This window comes from Carcharhinus amblyrhynchos, chromosome 14, assembly GCF_965287045.1.
Source record: "Carcharhinus amblyrhynchos chromosome 14, sCarAmb.v2.hapA, whole genome shotgun sequence".
NCBI lineage: Eukaryota > Metazoa > Chordata > Chondrichthyes > Carcharhiniformes > Carcharhinidae > Carcharhinus > Carcharhinus amblyrhynchos.
In genome coordinates, this window is record NC_137337.1 from 64,944,884 (window position 1) to 64,963,665 (window position 18,782).

The following is an 18,782-nucleotide window of genomic DNA, read 5'->3' on the forward strand; positions in this document are numbered from 1 at the left end:
ACAAAGAAAAGCTTGGGTTAATTAAGAGAAATCATTCAAACTCCAAATTAGGGTTTATGTGATTGATAGCTCAGCACATACAAGTAAAAAGAAGACTTGGCGTAATTAGTACCTGTCTGTTGCATGGGATCACTTGGGTCCTCTGGCACCTGCTCAACCAGGTGGGACTGCAAGGCATCCTGTACAAATATTAATCCAAATAATTAAATCAGATAAAGGCCAAACAATTCAGAAATAAAGACATGGGCATGTACCAGTCAGCAAAACCTGGTTAAAAAGGCAAGAAATTAAGATGATCTGGATTGGAGGCAAAATAAACAGCTATAATTGAGCCAACTCTTTCAAACCCTCATTCAGCAGTTTGGTTTGAGCTCTGAAACAATGTCTCTATTCTCTAAACCCCTCTGCTTGGTTATCTCTCCAACCTTAATGCTCATTCTCCTTACCTCTTACCAAAGCCGCTGCTGCCATTACAGTGGCCTGGATTCCATGATCAGCAGCAAATGAATTGGGATTTAGTATGCTTACACTTGTCCACAAAATATCTGTGGGCTTTTACAGCTTGATTAGTGATTTTCAGATAATCAATAGACTGTAGCATCACCTACAACTGAGACCAGTTTGAGTATGACAAGCGATGGCACATCTCAACTAAGCGTACTAAAGCATGCTTACTGAAACATGCACAGTCTAAACTAGAAGATGTAATTGAGAATATTTAATTCAGTGTAAAATCATATATCGACAGCAAAATAACGAGAAGGAAAGAAATACGTGATCAGGAGATCAGAGATGAAAAGAGAAAGGGGGAATTTTTTAAAAACTGGCATTTATACAGGCCCTTTCACAACCTCAGCAAGTCAAAAGTACTTTACAGCCAATTGAGTATTATTGAATTGTAGTCACCGCTGTAATGTAGGAAAGGTAGCAGCCGATTTCTGCATAGCAAGTTTCCATTCTAAGAAATGATAATGACCAGCTTTTTTAGTGATTTTTTTTGAGGGATAATATCAAGGATAACTCTTCTGCTCTTCTTCAACATGGTGCTGCTATAGGATTTTCCACCTGATGGGACTGCTGAAACAAAGATCAAAATCTGAAGAAATGTAAATATTTAATGCCTAAGAGGTTGTTTGGCAGTAATTAAGATTTATCATTAAAAATTCACTTGAACAAACAAACCTTAAGTTTTTCTGGCACCGCTTCTGCTTAGTGGATAAGTATGGCAACTTTACACTCTCGTCTCATAAAATAGCAAACCTACTGACATGGTGTCAGTGTAACAAACTTTAGAAGAAACAGGGCAACTCACACAACAACTTCCTGATTGCCATGTTTAACTGTGGATTTGTGAAACCTGGAAGTCGTTGTCAGATTTAGTTCTTAATAATGGTGAGCACTACGAACTTCATTATTATTCTTATTGCAAAATCAGAGCCATTATCTTTCACACTCAAGTCTGCAAATAAAAAAAGTAAATTTAGTTATCCTCCATTACTAACTGAAGTGATGTGGGGATGAATTTTATCTACCAAGGCAGGTAGTTTCTGTGGGGAAACTTCCTGGCTTGATGAACTTGCCTTTGTATAAAGGCCTCTCAATGCCACAGTCTTAACTCTGGGGCTGGTGATGTGGGAGAGAGTTGGGCCACTGACCCCAGAAGCAAAGGCAGCAAACCAAATACAGGTGGCTGAATGCTGAGGGAGATTAGTTAGAAGGCTCACCGTGGTTCTCTGGGACTTCACTGCAGTTGGATTAAAAGCTGACCCTTTAACCCTCACCCTTCACACCCACTCCCCATGCCAACTCATTGCCCTTCCAAGCTATTCACTCACTGTACACCATGTACAGAATCAATAAGCCGTATAATATCGGTAGCATTGTTCAGAAAAAAAACACCTGTTCAAAAATTGGGCAGGATTTTCCACTTTCCCCACAACGTGTTTTGTGGTGGCAAAGGAAACCTGCTATTGGTCAGCAGCAGGATCTTCCGGTCCTGCCACTCAACGAGTTTTCTTGTTCACCCTCTCTGCTGCCAGTGGGACTGGAAGATTCCCACAAATGGGAACAGCTGGAAGACACTGGCAATTTTTTTTTTGATTAAAAAACTGTAGTTCTCGCAATTGTGTCAGGCAGATTTAACTATTAATAACAGGGCTTCAAACACTTCACAGTTCTTAATATTGTATAAATCGATACTGATATTGACAAAAAAGACCACAGAAAGAACCTACTATAATCACTTGAAAGTCAATCAAGCAAAGTCAACATTTATATCAGCTGTCAATACAGAATACCCCACTGAGATAATACTTTACAAATCTGAACTGTCAGTCAAGCAGCAGTAATGAGGACAGATGTAGGAACTCTTTCAGTACAATTGGATAGCCTCATTATCTATGCCTGGCTGAGCGCACAGATTCAAAACAAAGGAGAGCAAAACTGTACATAATTCTCTAGGTATGGTCTCAACAATGCCATTTAGAGCTGTGGCAAGAGTTCCCTATTTTTACACTCCATCCCTCTCATAATCAAGGTCAACACTGAATTGCCTTCCTAATTACTTACTGAAACTAGCTTATAATTAATGTACAAGGATACCAAGATCTCTCTCTGCTACAATATTTGAGTCTCTCTCCATTTAAATTTTCTGATTTTCAAAGTGATCAACCTTGAGTTTTCCCACATTACACTCAAAAAGCTTTTTGTGTACAGTGTCTTAACCTTTCCACAGATGATAAATCATAAATTGATCTCTAATTTTCTTATGAGTCAGATACTGCATTCCACACCCATTGGCAGCATTGATCTAATTCAGGGATTCATACAGAGCAACGTTTAATGTTTTATCAACAACTAGATTTTTGATGCCTATTGAAAGCGAAAAAGGAATCATTAATTTGGTTACTTATAGTGAAGCAATGAACCAGAAGGGTAGACTGGGGACAAGTATCATAAGGGAGGCCAGGACAGTACTATCTCCTAGATGTATTGCCATAATTACTTACTCAGTTTTTGTTCAGTTGTAACAGTCTGAAGTCCCACTCCAAGACTTCACCATGAAATCTATGCTGTTACTCCAATGCAGTACTTTCAGATGAGAGGTTCAACATAATCAACTCTCTCGGGTAGATGTGAAAGGTTCCTTAGTACTATCTGAAGAAGAGCAAGGAGTTCTTTTTGGTACCCTAAACAATATTTATCTCTCAAAAGATGTCACTAAAACAGATTGGGCCATACATTGACAAATTTTCCACCCTCTGTGAAGATGCAGCAACATTCACTGCTCTAAATTCAAGAGCTCAATACAACACCCTCAAATAAACTTCATAATACTTTCAGAAATTTTGAAATAGCTAACAAAATTCAAAATTACCTTACCTCCAAATTAGGTGCCTGGTTCTTTATGTAACAGTGATGCTAGGCACCTCTGGTAATTGAATGATTTTTGGTGAGTGGCAAGCAAATCCATTGTATAGAACTGGTCCAAACTTAGGAGTTGACATTTCACCAATGTGTAGGACTGTGTAAGATCATGACAGCACTACCCCAGCTGCTTCCACCACAAGCATGGGATGCCTGCATGAGCGCTCTTCTTAATGTAGGGCATCAAATAATCCAAGCCAGAACAGCTGGAGGTGCAGCATACACCAGGGTATTCAGCTTCCACAAGGGTTTTGTACCTATTGTCAAGTTTCCTACATTACAAGTGTCCACACTTCAAAAAAATTACCATACGGCTATAAAGAAATTCCTGCGGTCATGAGAAGTGTTAGATATAATGCAAGTCTTCCACTCAAACAGAAGCTTCAGATTGAAAGAAAGTTAAACACATCAGCTCCAATGGAAACTCAAACATAGCACAGAACAAGATAATGAACCACTGGAGCTTGAAAAAAAGTGATCCCCCTTGTTTTTTTCCTAAACTTGTTGCCTCAAATGCACTTCTGTATACCATGGTCAGTTAAAAATAATAGCAGGGAATAACGCCATTGTAGATTACAAGGGGGTTGTTGAATTGGTCTGACTGTGCAATATTGACTCATGCAAATTGGCCATCTTGTCCTGATTTTCTTTGCAAGCATGATGTAAAATAAGTTTCTCAAATATGAATCTATCATAGGCCAATTTCACCCCAATGAGTGTGATTAAGTTGAATAAATCCACTCATGACTGAAGTCACCACACTCCATTAGTACACATTTAATGATTATCCTTACTAATACTTTTAAATTCAATAATTTTCCAACTATTGAGATCCAGAGATAATCAAAAAAACTCCCATCAACTTTTTTCTGATTAACTTATGTTATATACTTAAGTTATGTTATATAACTTAAGTTATATCTAAGCATTCAGACAAAACTGAAATTCTCACTTGTTAACAATTCTGTCAATAACACCTTAACTGGGGTAATTGTTGAAACAATGTTTCCAGTATTCCGACACACTCTTTAACCATCTACACGAAATCATTGAATGAGATACATGCCTAAAAATGAATAATAGCCTTACCTGAGATGCATACGACACAAAAGTAACACCCTCCACATCATCCAGATCTGGACTGACGTCACAGAACATTTCTTCCTGTTCTGGAAGCTGTTCAGGGGTGGCCAAAGAAACAGCTGCTTCAGAGACAGAACGGGGAAGTTTTGGAGACTGCCGCAGTTTTTTCGTTCGAGCCCGTCTATAAGCTCTGGCTGTGAACTGCTGCTTTGACACACGTGGTGACCTGGAACTGGTGCGTGGTTTCGGTGTTTCCTCAACACTATCGGTTGTGCCATCTGGAGGTCTCCAGATTCCAGAACTGAATGCCTTAGAGGACAAACGTGTTGACTTAGAGCAGACAGGCAAACTCTCAGTACAAACACCAGAACCTGCTGCCTTCTCAGTATGTTTAATCTTGCAAAGTTCAAAATCTTCTCCTGAGGCCTTTGGAGATGGCGTACTATGAGACGCAATTGAACTATGTGCTATTGCAGAGGTACTCCTTTTCTTCTCAGTTTTTCCAGACACAGAGTCAGAGTCATTCTCTTTGTATTTGGTACACTCTGGTGATGAATCTACACTTCCTAATTTGGAAGTTTCAGTAGAGCTGGGTGAGCGAGTAGGTTTTTCTGCTGAATTCGGAGAGCTGAGAGCAACAGGTGTCACAGATGTCCAGTTCCTCCGACAAGGAGACAGTAGGTTTTGCGGAAGTTCAGATATTTTTATGGTACCTTTTGTAACAGTGCATGGTTCCAGGTAAACAACAGGCATTTTGCCGCTTTCTATTCGCAGCATTTTGGCTTTGGCTGTCCCTTCAGGGCTGCTTAATGGCCGCTTGGTGACCCCAGTAACAGTTGCATCCACTTCACTGGCACCATTTTTATCAATAGTTTTATTAGCTAGCTCACAATTTGTTCCATCAAGCTGCCGCCTTGATACTGGAGTGCTGTGGCTGGAAGAAGAATCAAAATAATCCTCCTCTTCCTTGCACTTCAGTCTAGCACCATCAAGGTCCTCTGGGTTTGCTGTATGGTCATACTCATCATCAGGTGGCTCTTCTTTGATAATAATATTAAATGATTCTTCCTGATCTTCAGATGATGCTGTATTGAATGGATGAGTTGAAAACACATGAGGGAGGTGTTTCAAGATGCTGGAAATGAATAAAGAAAATAACGCTTAAGGGCAATTCACACTGAACATACAATATGCTTAAGAATTCAATATATTTAAATCTATAACCCAACATTAACGAGGTTAATTTCAAATTAGCATAGCATTAATGAATATCAGTACAGTTAATTGGCATCCAAAAACGCTTACTGAAAAATTAGTTTTGATATTTATACTAAACAAATTCTATTAGGGGATGTTAAAAGGATGCCATAGAGTAGTACGTGCAGGGAAACCATTTTTTCTGTAGGGGCAATCAAAAAAGGAGGAAACATTATCTTATAATTGGAGCTAGGCTATTTAGGATGGCATTAGGAAGCAGTTTCACCCTTCCTCCATAGTGGAAGTAGGAAATTTTCTTCTCCAAAGTGCTATGGAACAACTGGAACTTCCAAGGCTGAGATAAAGAGGCTATTGTTAGGTAAGGATATCAAGCAATATGGAATGAGAGATAAATGGAATGGAGGTACAGATCAGGCATGAACTGAATGGCAAAGCAGATTCAAGGAGCTGAATGGTCTAACCCAGTTCCCATGAGCAATGTGGTTACAAATTAAATTCCTTTATCTTTGTAACATTCACGAATTTTATTCTTCAAATATTGGGCTGAATTTTACATCAGCAACAAAACAATGGTTCTTTCTGCTACTCACAAAAAGTGTCAAAGATTTAACAATTTTTGTGGCATAGTTTTCCTCTTTCTTAAAGTCAGTTTGAATCAGCCTTCAAATCAACAGGATCTTCGGGGTGCATCAACAGGATCTTCGGGGTGCACCAACAGTCATGTCAACAAATAGGATAAGCAGCCAATCACATTTATGTATTCTCATACACAGGAAACCAGAAAGTATAGATAGTGAAATAAAATGATTGGGCCGTGCACAAGTGTGACAACATAGTCTCCATTTGCCTGGATTCATTTGCAGGTTCAACAGAACAACACCATCCAGAAAACAGCCCACTTTATTGGCATGCCATTCACCACCCCTACCACCACACAGTGGAGGCTGAATCTACCATATATATGAAGCACTGCAGCAAACAACCAAATCTTCTTTGACAGCACCCCCAAACCCATGACCTCCATCACTTAGAAGAACAAGGGCAGAAGATGCACAGCCACACCACCACCTGCAAGTTCCCCCCCCCAAGTCACACACCATCCCAACTTGGAACTAAATCCTTATCCTTTACCATCAATGGGCTTTCAGAACTCCCTTCCTGACAGCACTGTCAGTATACCCACATCACGTGGGCTTCAGTGGTTCAAGTCAGCCGCTCACTACGATCATCTCAAGAGTCATTTGGGATGAGGAGTAAATGCTGGCCTGGCCAGCAATGCCATGTTCCATGAAAGAATGAACAAAAAAAACATTGGATTAAGGTTGAAGCTAAAAATCATTAAATTTAAAATAATTAGGATTGTGGAATTTATTATTATTAACTTAGTACATTATTAAAACCTACTTAGTGCAACCTTTTCTAAGAGTTCTTTCACTAAGACTGATTGAAGGAGTGTGCATCAGTTCAATTCTTAATTAACTGCATTCAGGGGTACTTCAATAGTGCACCCTCATAACACAAACTTCTATATTTCCATTTTAAACTGTGCATGCACAGACTCCAAAAGTTGCTGTAATTTTCAGAGGACTGAATGCTGACATTGCTGCTATCACTCCTACCATAAAATATGAGCCAATCATTTGATCCCTCTCAGGACATCTAAACTACATTAAAACATAAAATACTGAAAATTCAGAACATGGAAGACAAGGACCAGAATTCTCGTTCACCTCACCAGCGCTGCCAGCAAGAATGGAGAATTTGGCGTTCAGCCAAATCTCCATTCACAGGAGGACTGGAAAAGTTCAGCCACGAACAAAGTCAGAGAAATCCAGCCAAGATGGAATAACATGCTAAAAATTCCCACCCTTTCTTTTGTTTACTAACCAAATTTCTATGTTGTCCAGGAATTTTATGCCTTTAGATTCAATTTCCAGCATTAGTCTTTATGCATATTAGATATAAATAAAAATATTGTACATGGTACGCATTTTCCACCCACACACCTTATTTCTGGCTGTCATACATTTTAGTTATGTTTTTTAATTACTTAGAGTTCAAAAAGGTACATAATGACATTTATAATGGGAAGTTTTCTCCACGAAGTGTTTATAACACAATATACTTGTGGGCTTTGGTCACTAGATGGCAATGACGCTCAAATAACTCAATGGTCTCTGCAACTTTGTCTATCTGACATCTTCATTTTCACACAATTTTCACAAGCAAGATTTGATTTGTTAATTTTTTACTTCCTAGATGTGATTCCCCTACCCCACTTTTCTCCTGTCCTGCCTCTTCAGAAGCTGCAGCTGCATTGTCTCCAAATCCCTTACAACTTTACCCCACTGCTCTCCCCATCACAGCCTTTCCTGACCTTACTTGTCTCCTGCAAGACTCTAGTCCTTTGGCCGGAACTCCCTCTGGCCTCCTTGTTCCTTTTCAGCCTTTCAGTATGTATCCCTGCCCATGCCTTATCTTCCTATGCTTTCTATTCCAGCCCAATGTTGTTCCCTTCCCACTGGTTTCTTCAGACCTGTTAGCTCTTAATTCTTTTCTTGATTATTTATCTTTAGAGCCCTGCAGCTCACCTACCTGCTGTTTCACAAACCACATCTTCAACCTGCCAGCATTCCTTCTTCCAATGCAGTGTACCATGTCAAAACCCAAAATCAGCCATGCTCTTTGCTGTTTCCTAGTACTGTAGTGGCAATTCAAAACCTGATTTCAAAGGTCCTATTGCGGAATAAACTATTTGTCGTGTCATAATTAATTTATAAACAGATTGCTGCTTCCCAGTCTTAAGTGAGGCTTTATAACATGATTTTGTTTTAAACGGCTTTCTTTAATTTGAGGTAAAATGGAGTAAAGAAGAAAGTAACGTGAATTCTATGAGCTCTGCCCGACAAAAAGCCTGTGTGTTGTGGTTACCACGGGGACAGGGGGCCCAGGTCAGATGTTACTGAATTGCAGATATGTGCATTTAATATCCGAAAACAGATTTTCTAAGGAGAGAATTTACTATTTCAGACTTTGAACAGCAATAAGTGCGCTCGCGTAGGTGGACGTTGGAGAAGAGAAAGCCAGGCAGATAAGAAACAAAATTTGCTGCAGTCTGCAAAGGTAAAAGGCCGTTTTCACAGTTGGCTACAAGGCAGACTGCTCCTGCAAGCTTGTCCACCGGTTGAAGAGAAAGAACCTGCAGAAATTTAGTTACTGGATGATTCACTATGGCTTGGCTGGAAGAGTGGGCCTTACTGTTTGAAGTTAATTCAGAAATTCTGAGGGCAAGGACTTGGAGCAGTCACAATGATTCGGTGAAACAGTGAGAAGTGAACTCATTTGAAGTGCAGAGTGACTGGTGGAGTCAGGGTTATGATGTGGGAATGCCGGCGTTGGACTGGCGTAAACACAGTAAAAAGTCTGACAACACCAGGTGTAAGTCCAACCGATTTATTTGATAATACTCAAGTTTTCGAGGGGACTGAAAGCTTGTGAGTATTATCAAATAAATCGGTTGGACTCAAACCTGGTGTTGTCAGACTTTTTACGGAGTCAGGGTTTGCAGAGAGACACCTTTGATCGAGGCAGGAACCTATGGAGGGGAGCCCCCAAGCTTCCTTGATGCCCCTGAGGCATTAATTAAGGCAGTCACTGAGAAGCAAGGGATATTGCTCCTGGCATCAAGCACACAAGAGATAAGAGCAGAAGATCAGCTATTTACCATTTATATAGATGATCTGGAGGAGGGAACCGAGTGCAGGGTGTCGAAATTTGCTGATGACACCAAGATTGGGGGAACGGCAAATTGTGCGGAGGGTGTGGAGAGTCTGCAGAAGGATCTAGATAGGCTGGGCGAATGGGCCAGGAAATGGCAAATGGAATTTAATGTTGGCAAGTGTGAGGTGGTCCACTTTGGTAGGAAGAATGGTAGGAAGGACTATTACTTACGTGGCGAAAAACTGCAGCAGGCGACGGTGCAGAGGGACCTCGGGGTCCTTGTGCATGAATCGCAAAAACCCAGCTTGCAGGTGCAGCAGGTGGTCAGGAAGGCGAATGGGATGCTGGCCTTCATAGCGAGGGGGATTGAATATAAAAGTAGGGAGGTCTTGCTGCAGCTGTATAGGGCATTGGTGAGGCCGCAGCTGGAGTACTGTGTGCAGTTTTGGGCGCCGCACCTGCGCAAGGATATTTTGGCCCTGGAGGGAGTGCAGAGGAGGTTTACTAGGCTGATACCGGAGTTGAGGGGATTGAGCTATGAGGAGAGGTTGAATAAACTAGGCTTGTACTCGTTAGAGTTTAGAAGAATGAGGGGAGATCTCATTGAGACGTATAAGATGATGAATGGGATGGATAGGGTAGAGGTGGAGAGACTCTTCCCGCTCAAAAAAGACAGTAGGACTAGGGGGCACAGCCTCAAGATAAAGGGGAGGCGGTTTAGAACGGAGTTGAGGAGGAACTTCTTCACTCAAAGGGTGGTGAATCTCTGGAATTCTCTGCCCGTTGAAGTGGTGGAGGCTGCCTCGCTAAATATTTTTAAGAAGCGGGTTGATGGGTTCTTGATAAGAGAGGGGATTAAGGGTTATGGGGAGAGGGCGGGAAAGTGGAACTGAGCCACGACAGATCAGCCATGATCTTATTGAATAGCGGGGCAGGCTCGAAGGGCTAGATGGCCTACTCCTGCTCCTATTTCTTATGTTCTTATGTTCTTATATGATTATCCAGCCCGTTGAGACTTCTCTGCCATTCAGCACAATCATAGTTGATCCTGGGTTTTAACGCCACTCTGCTGCCTGCTCATGTTGGAGCATGCAGTCATTTGGGATAGACAATTCTGAAGATTCCCAACCCTTTAAGTGAAGAAATTTCTCCACACCTCAATCCTAAATCATCACCCCCTCAAACATCATTCCCTCCTTATCCTGCAGTAAAAGGAAGCTCACACTAGCCACAGGATGTCTCAAATGTGTAGAATCAGCTCTGAGAGAGGGTGCCATTGTGGAAGACCATTGGTGAAGGCAAAACGAGTCCACGCAGAGCAAGATCATTTGAAAAAGCTATCTTCAGATGAAGAACATGGAGGATACATCTGCCCTGTGTCTATTTTGCTGTTTGACCACTGTCATTTATTGAGCAGCTTTGAGCAGCCAAAGTTCTCATCAAAACCTTACTTCACACAGCACCTGCAGACAGGGGGGAGGAAACTGAAGGCCCAAAGTCATTGCTGACCTCCTCAGCAGGGAGAAACTCCATTGTCACATCATACCTCTGCAGTATCCCTCAGTGCAGATACACTTATCTCAGTTGGGCCTAAATCAACTTAGAATGGAGAGCACTAGGTAGTCGGTATGTTACAAAAAAATCAAGAGAGTCAGACGTTTGCAGTATGGAAACAGGCTCTTCGGCCCAACTTGTCAACGCCACCCAGTTTTTACCATTAAGCTAGCCCCAAGACAGCGAGACTGTCATTGTGGCCGCTGCCCATCAGAGGATGAGGACAGACACAGGCATGCTTCACTGGACAAAGATTCCTCAGGCATCACAAACAAGGGTCTCCCTGGAGCATGAGGAAGATGAGCTCCCCAAAGTTGGGAGTTTTTGCGGTGTCATGGAAAGAATCTATGCAGCGCGTGTGCATCACGTTGATTCAGGGACTTCAGCCCAGGTTCATCCACTAAGAGAAGGCCAATCTCTTAGACACTAAGTGGATTCTAGAACATTGTGCTAACATGCGTACAAAGTGTAGCAAGACTATTCAGTGGCACTTATGGAGCAAAGTACTCGAGTGGATGCCAGATGTGCCCCAGCTGATGGTACTATCTAGCATGCTACAGTGCCATATAAGGGCTGAGGCAGCTGAAGAGGCTGGTGAGAGGGCCACCCCTCAGGGAAAACTGGCATCATCCTTCACCTTCTCGATTACTGACTCAGGGCCCATCCATGCCATTACGGGAAATGGATGGCAGAGGCAGTGTGTTGCTTCTGTTGAAAAAAAATCAGCGTGTTTCTCTGCAGTAAACTAATTGGTTTTCTCTCCGGATTCAACCACACTGCCAAAAAATAATCAAGGGGACATGAATTGTGCTGTCATAGAGATGGGTGGGACATAAACACGCTGGCAAAAATCTGGCTGCTCAGAGATCAGGGCCCCATCTTTAACAGGCACGCCAATGAAAACTACAAGAAACCTCTCCCACACCATCACAGAGGTCTCAGGGTGCCACGCCCCCTCCCATGCCCCCGATTGGAGCAATTGGCATGGTGCTAACCTGGCAGGCCCACATTCCTCTCCCCCAGGGTAGATATTTACCTTTACATCCCCTGAAGACCCTCACAACAGGTTGATGTCTATGTGAACTGCACAGACATGATGTTACTTCAGCACACTGTCAATATCTGGCAGGGCGGTCAAGATACAAGCAGGAGAGGGCGGGGACACAGCTGGGGCAGACTAATAAGATTAAAATACATGCTAATACATTTTTCCCACACTTCAAAGATGTGCAGGTTAGGTTGATTGATTATGCTAAATTGACCACTAGTGTCAGTGGGGTTACAGGGATAGGGCCTGGATGGGATTGTTGTTGGTACAGGCTTGATGGACTGAATGGCCTCCTGCAATGTAGGGATGCTATGAGGAGATTTTTTGTAATTGTCTTATGAGTTCTGCATTTGCCATCATTAATATAGCTTCTGTCCAAAGTAAATTAGGCCGAGTTCAAAAGCTGCACCCAGATTCAGAGCAGCAAAGTTTAATCAATTGTTAATGATGTAACAATCCATAGTAAGAACAAAATAAGGGAGACAAACTTCAATGGGATGTCTCTGATATGCCTGTCAATCTTTGATTCCAGGTTAACTGCAACAATGGACTGCCTCTAAAAGAGAATATGGTTTGGGTACAATCAAAGTACATAAGCAAACAAATCCATAACTCCCTGGATGATGAAAGAGGTGGCGAGTAAGTCAAAGAAGGAAAAGCTTAAATAGAACAAACGTTAGGTGGAAAATACAATTGAGAATCATCCTCAATATAGAAGGTTCAGAAGAAAATTGAGAAAACAAAATTAAAGAAATAGAGGTTTTGAGAAGAGACTGGCAGTGAATCCAAAATATTCTATTGGCATTTAAACAGTAAAAGTGGTAAACAGTGTACTGGGGCTGATTAGGGAACTAAAAGGGAATTTACTTTTACTGACGGCATGACTGAGGAACTGAATGAGTATTTTGTATCTGGCCTCATTAAGATGAAGGTCATACAACACCAGGTTACAGTCCAATAACCCTTAGCCTACAACCTAGTGTTGTGTGCCCTCTCATCTTGTCATCCCAATCCAACATGGGCATCTCCACATCATGACCTCATTAAGGGAGAGGATGTTGCTCATGTCATGGTAAAAGGGGATAGTTGAAACATGTAATGCATTTAAAATTGATTCAGAGAAAGTATTACTCAGGCTGGCTATACTTAAATTTGACAAGTCACTTGAGCCAGATGAGGATATGAGGGTTGAAATGGTACAGGTCCTGGCCATATTTTTCCAATCCACCTTGATCTCTAGTCAAATGCTCTATCATTGAGCTATACCCCGTCCCAGACAGAGAGGGCTTATATAGAAGGATGGTGCCAAAGGACTAGGAAATTGTAAATGATATTCAAGCGTATTCTAGAGTAACTACAGATAAGTCAGTTTAACCTCAGTGGTAGGGAAATATTTAGAAACAAAATTAATGTGTTGCCTCAATAAATGTAGGTTAATTAAAGAAAACCAGCATGGTTCTGTTAAGGGCAAATCATGATTAACTAATTTGATTAAGTTTTTGATGAAATAACAGAAAGGGTTGATGAGGCTCCTGCAGCTGATGTTGTGTACATGAACTTCCAAAAGGAATTTGATAAGTGTTACTAACTTGAGTAAAATTAGTAAAAAAAAGTAGCAACATCATCAAAACTGGCTGAGTGATTGGAAAGAGTGGTGATGAATGGCTGTCTTTCAGAGTGGAGAAAGGTTTATAGTGGAGTTCCCCCGAGATGGCTGTTAGGATTCTTGTTCCTCTTCATATATACCAATAATCTAGACTTTGGTGTACTGTGTCTGGTCTGGGCACATGGTTTAGGAAGCGTGCAAGGGCATTATATAGGGTGCAGAAAAGATTCATTAGAATGGCATAAAGGATAAGAAACTCCAGTTACATAGATCGGTAAAACATGCTGGGACTGCTCCCCTTGAAGAGATTGAGAAAAATGGGTAAATTTGAGACATGACTTAGAGGTATCAAATCAAATCATGAAATCAGCATAGAGTAGATCAAAAAACTGTTTCCATTGCTGGAAAGATCAAGAATCAGAGGTCACTAATTGAAGGTTCCTGGCTAAAGACATGACTTTTTTTAATGCAGTGATTGGTTAGGGTCTAGAACACATTGCCTGGGAGTGTGATGAAGCCAGATTCAATTATGGTTTTCAAAAAAGAACTGGATTATGAATCAAAGAGGAAAATAGTGCAGGATTACATGGAAAAGGTCAGCGAGTGGAATTAGGTGAATTGCTCTTGCAGTTAAATGGTACAGATGCATCAGTCTGAATAACCTACAATAGAGTGACACACAACAGCCACATTTGCAGTAGGTTTCTGCAACTTAAAGAACTTCACTACAGAATTGATGAGATAATGGGTGAGCTTCAGATACTGATATGCATCAGGGAGGGAAAAAGTTACCTGCACATGTTTTATCTGGGAGGCAATTAAGAACATTGGAGGAGAGCACCGCATGGCTCATTCAACCTGCTCTGCCATTCAATGCAATCATTGCTGACCTGAGCTTCAACTCTATTTTCCCACCCATTCCTTATATCCCTTAATTCTGAGAGACCAACAAATTTCTGTCAGTCTTTAGCACATTCAACAATGGAGCATCCACAATCCTCTGGGGTAGAAAATTCCAGATTTACAATCCCTTGAGTGAAGTAATTTTTCCTCATCTTAGTCCTAAATGATCACTCCCTTATCTTGAGACTGTGCCTCTGTTTTTGATTCCCCAACCGGTGTAAGCAATCTCTCACTGTCTACCCTATCAAGTCCCTTCAGAATTTTGTAGGTTTCAATGAGACCATATTCTTCTAAGCTCCTGAGAATGTAAGCTCAGTGCACTTAACCTCTCTTTATAGGACAATCCCTCCATAATAGGGAATAATTTAGTGAATGCCCCTTTACGTTAAGTCCTACAGATTTGTCCATGTTAAGGGACAGGGAGGTGTGACTACAATTGGGCTTGTGATTTTTGTCCTTTGTAAAGAAGTGAGTGCACCACTGAGTTCAGGATCCTTTCAAGTTGCACCTCATCAGCTGTAAGATGGCAGAAATTGAGTGGTAAATATGGGAGAACATAATTACAACAAAAAGAGTTCTCATAGTATGCAGGAGTTGTAATAGGCGAGGACATGAAACAAAGAAGAGGTATTTGAAAAGTGAACTACACAAAAGAAAAAAGGCTTCAATAAAATTCACCCTCAACTGATTGGCTGTCAATTACAATAACATGCACTTGTATAGTATGTTTAATAAAATAAAACATGGTCAGAAGTGACAAATTAGATGAGAAGTGACTTGCAAAGTACTTTCCAAAATCAGAATGTGTGCTACACTTTGCAGCATTTATTATTTATCCTTGGTTGGCCTGAGGGCTGTAAGAAACAACCATTAGTGTGGAACGGGGCCACGCGTAGGAGACACCTACTTGGAAGTGGCAAATTCTCCTCCCGTAAGAACATAGTAACCCGGCGAGGTTTTCAAAACAATCTGATGCTTTTATTTAGTGGCAGTCAGAAGGAAAGGAACAAGGGGTAGGGGAATAACAATGGGAAAGTTTTGAGAAGGCTTTTGAAAGAAAGGAGAGGATAATAAGGCTTTAGAAGAGTATTGAATGCAAGATTGATGTAGTTGAAGGGTTTTTGGCTGAAAATAGAGCAGTGAAGCTGAGCAAAAGTGAAAGAGACCGGAGTTGAAACAGCAGATAACACATATAAAGAAACTAGATTGAACAAACTTATAATTGTAGGGAAGAGCGAAGGCATGGAGTTCAGGCAAAGGATTCTGAAATCAACAGGAAAATGAAATAATGAAGGTTGATGTGTTTAGGAGTAACTGGGAATAGGACTGAAAACAAGACAGGGTGATGGTTGCAGAGTTTTGAACGATAAAGGGAAGCTTTGCAATAATCAGAACTGTAGGCAAGATACAAGTAAATTTGCAATGGAGTGAAAAAGCAGCAACGTTGTGGGGATGGAATAAGATGATACTGCTGGTGTAAAGAATGTGGAGATTGAGGATCAGTTCCACATCAAATAGGACATGGAGATACTATACCATCTGAAGGAAAGTCAGATGCTGTTGTGTAGTTTTAGGTGGAAGCCTTTGGCTTTGTCAATGTTGATATGAAGGTATTCCTTATAATTCCTTATAATCCAAAATTTGGTACTGTCCAAGCAGCTGAACAGCAGTGATAATCAAGGGTAAAAAGTAGTACTAAAGATAAAGTAGCACACATGATGCCTGAGTAATGATGCCAAGAGGCAGCAATCACATCAATCCCCAAGAATAGAAAATTCCAAGGATTCACAACCTGCCAATGAAAAAATTTCTTATCTAGTCCCAAATGATCAGTCTAAACTTTATTCTGAGTCCATATTCTGGATTCCCCAACCAGGGCAAACAGCCTCTCAATGCCTACACATAAGTTTTTTTTGTTATTCTTTCATGGGATGTGGGTGTCACTGGCAAGTTGCCTATCCCCAATTGCTCTTGAACTGAGTGGCCATTGCAAGAGGGCATGCAAAAGTAAAACAGATTACAAGTTTTGTAAATGTTAATGCTCAAAGTGGTGTGCACATACAGGAAATAGAAGGTTAGCATGCAGGTAAGGCAAGCAGTTAGGAAAGCCAATCACATGTTGGCTATTACTTCACCTTTTAAAATTATATTCTGCTTTTCAATTCCTTCTACCAAGTGAATAACCTCATTCTTTCCATAAAGTGCAAGGTCTGGAAGACAGGAGAAATTAAATGACAAGAGCCAGTGGCGTAGGGCCAAAGGGACCACGTTATTTTGTTATGGGACAAGTAAAGAAACAGTGATATTTCCTGGAAGTGTGAACAGCAGAAGAATGAACAATTGCCATCCGAAAGCAAAAACAAGAGTGCAACTGAAACCTGCAAAGAAAACTGAAATCAAATGAAAGCAGATGTTACAGTCTGAAACGGCTGAACTCAATATTGCGTCCGGAAGCTATCATGTGCCTCGTTGAAAGAAGAGCTGCTGTTCCTCGAGCTTACATTGAATTTCCCTGAAATACTGCAAAAAGCTGAGGACAGAGAGATCAGCATGAGAACAAGGTAGAAAGCTAAATAACAAGCAAACAGAAGCTAAGGGAGAAGCTTAGTGCAGCCTCTGCTTCTTGGAATGCACTAACTGGCATGAAAGTTCAGAAGAAGAAATGAATAGGTATGATCGCAGGCTCACAGTGCATTTATAATGGTGGAAGAACTGTCACCATGTCATAATTACTCAAACAGGCAGCATCTTTCAGGGCCGATATGTGCAATTCAACATGGAACTCAATGCTGCCATCAATGATTTAGGAACCAATGAGGGATGATATAGGAACCAAAGGGCAGAAAGTGGAATCGTTGTGGGTGGAGATTAGGAACAGCAAAGGGAGGAAGACGCTGGTGGGTGTCGTTTAGAGGCCCCCAAATAATGATCTGGTGGTGGGGCGGGCTGTTAACGTGCAAATAAATGCTGCGTGCAGGAATGGAACGGCGATAATTATGGGGGATTTCAATCTACATATTGATTGGTCGACCCATGTTGGACGCGGTGGGCTTGAGGAGGAGTTCTTGGAATGCTGCCTGGATAGTTTCCTTCAACAGTGTGTTGGAGCCGACGAGGGAGCGAGCTATCTTGGATCTGGGGTTATGTAATGAGGCGGGTAGAATTAGGGACCTTGCGGTGAAGGATCCTCTTGGGAAGAGTGATCATTGTATGGTGGAGTTTCTGATGCAGATGGAGGAGGAGAAAGTGGGTTCCCTGACATGTGTCCTTTGTTTGAACAGAGGGGAGTACGGTAGGATGAGAGAGGAATTGGCGAATGTTGATTGGGGGAGCGCGTTGGAAGGTAGGTTTGCTGAGGAACAGTGGAAGATCTTTAAGGAGATCTTTCTTGGTGCTCAGCAGAAATTTATTCCGATGGTTAAAAAGGATCGTAGGAGGAGAGATAATCAGCCGAGGATAACAAAGGAGGTAAAGGAAAGTGTTAAATTAAAAGCGGAGGCGTTTAGAGTAGCTAAGAGTGGTGGGCGAGAAGAGGATTGGGAGAGGTTTAAATGTCAACAAAGAATGACAAAAAAGTTGATAAAGAAGGGTAGGATAAACTATGAAGCTGGGCTAGCACTTAGTATAAAAAAGGATAGCAAGAGTTTTTATAAAAACATAAAAAGGAAGAGGCTGGCTAGGGTGAACATTGGACCCTTAGAGGATGAGAGGGGGGACTTAGTGGTAGGGGATGGGGAAATGGCTGAGGCCTTGAATAACTTTTTTGTTTCGGTCTTCACGGAGGGGGACGTGAATAATTTGCCGGGTGTTAGCGATGGAAAGATGGTAGGAGTGGAGGGCCTGAATGACATTACTGTTACTAGAGAGGCGGTGCTCGACAGACTGCAGGGACTGATTGTGGACAAGTCCCCAGGACCGGATGGAATGCATCCGAGGGTTCTGAAAGAAATGGCAGAGGTGATAGTGGATGCCTTGGTGATTATTTTCCAAACGTCGCTGGATTCCGGGGAAGTGCCGGAAGATTGGAAAACGGCTAATGTTACGCCGTTGTTTAAGAAGGGTGGCAGGCAAAAGGCAGGGAATTATAGGCCAGTTAGTTTAACGCCTGTTGTAGGAAAAATGTTAGAATCCGTGATCAAGGAGAAAATAGCAAGGCATCTTGAGGAGAATTGTTTGGTAGAGCAGACGCAGTACGGTTTCGTTAAGGGGAAGTCGTGCCTGACA

At 41.6% G+C, this 18,782-nt stretch overlaps 1 protein-coding gene across 2 annotated transcripts in view; it reads right to left on the reverse strand.

Annotated features, from left to right (window-relative positions):
• mgaa (MAX dimerization protein MGA a) overlaps window positions 1-18,782 on the reverse strand; it is a 91,424-nt gene that overhangs the window by 59,517 nt on the left and 13,125 nt on the right. For both annotated transcript variants that reach the window (XM_080203020.1, XM_080203019.1), the window contains exons 3-4: window positions 4,516-5,644; window positions 113-179 (exon numbers count right to left, since the gene is read on the reverse strand). In XM_080203020.1, the coding sequence (XP_080059146.1) occupies window positions 113-179; window positions 4,516-5,644 (1,196 nt within the window). The remainder of the gene's footprint in view (window positions 1-112; window positions 180-4,515; window positions 5,645-18,782) is intronic.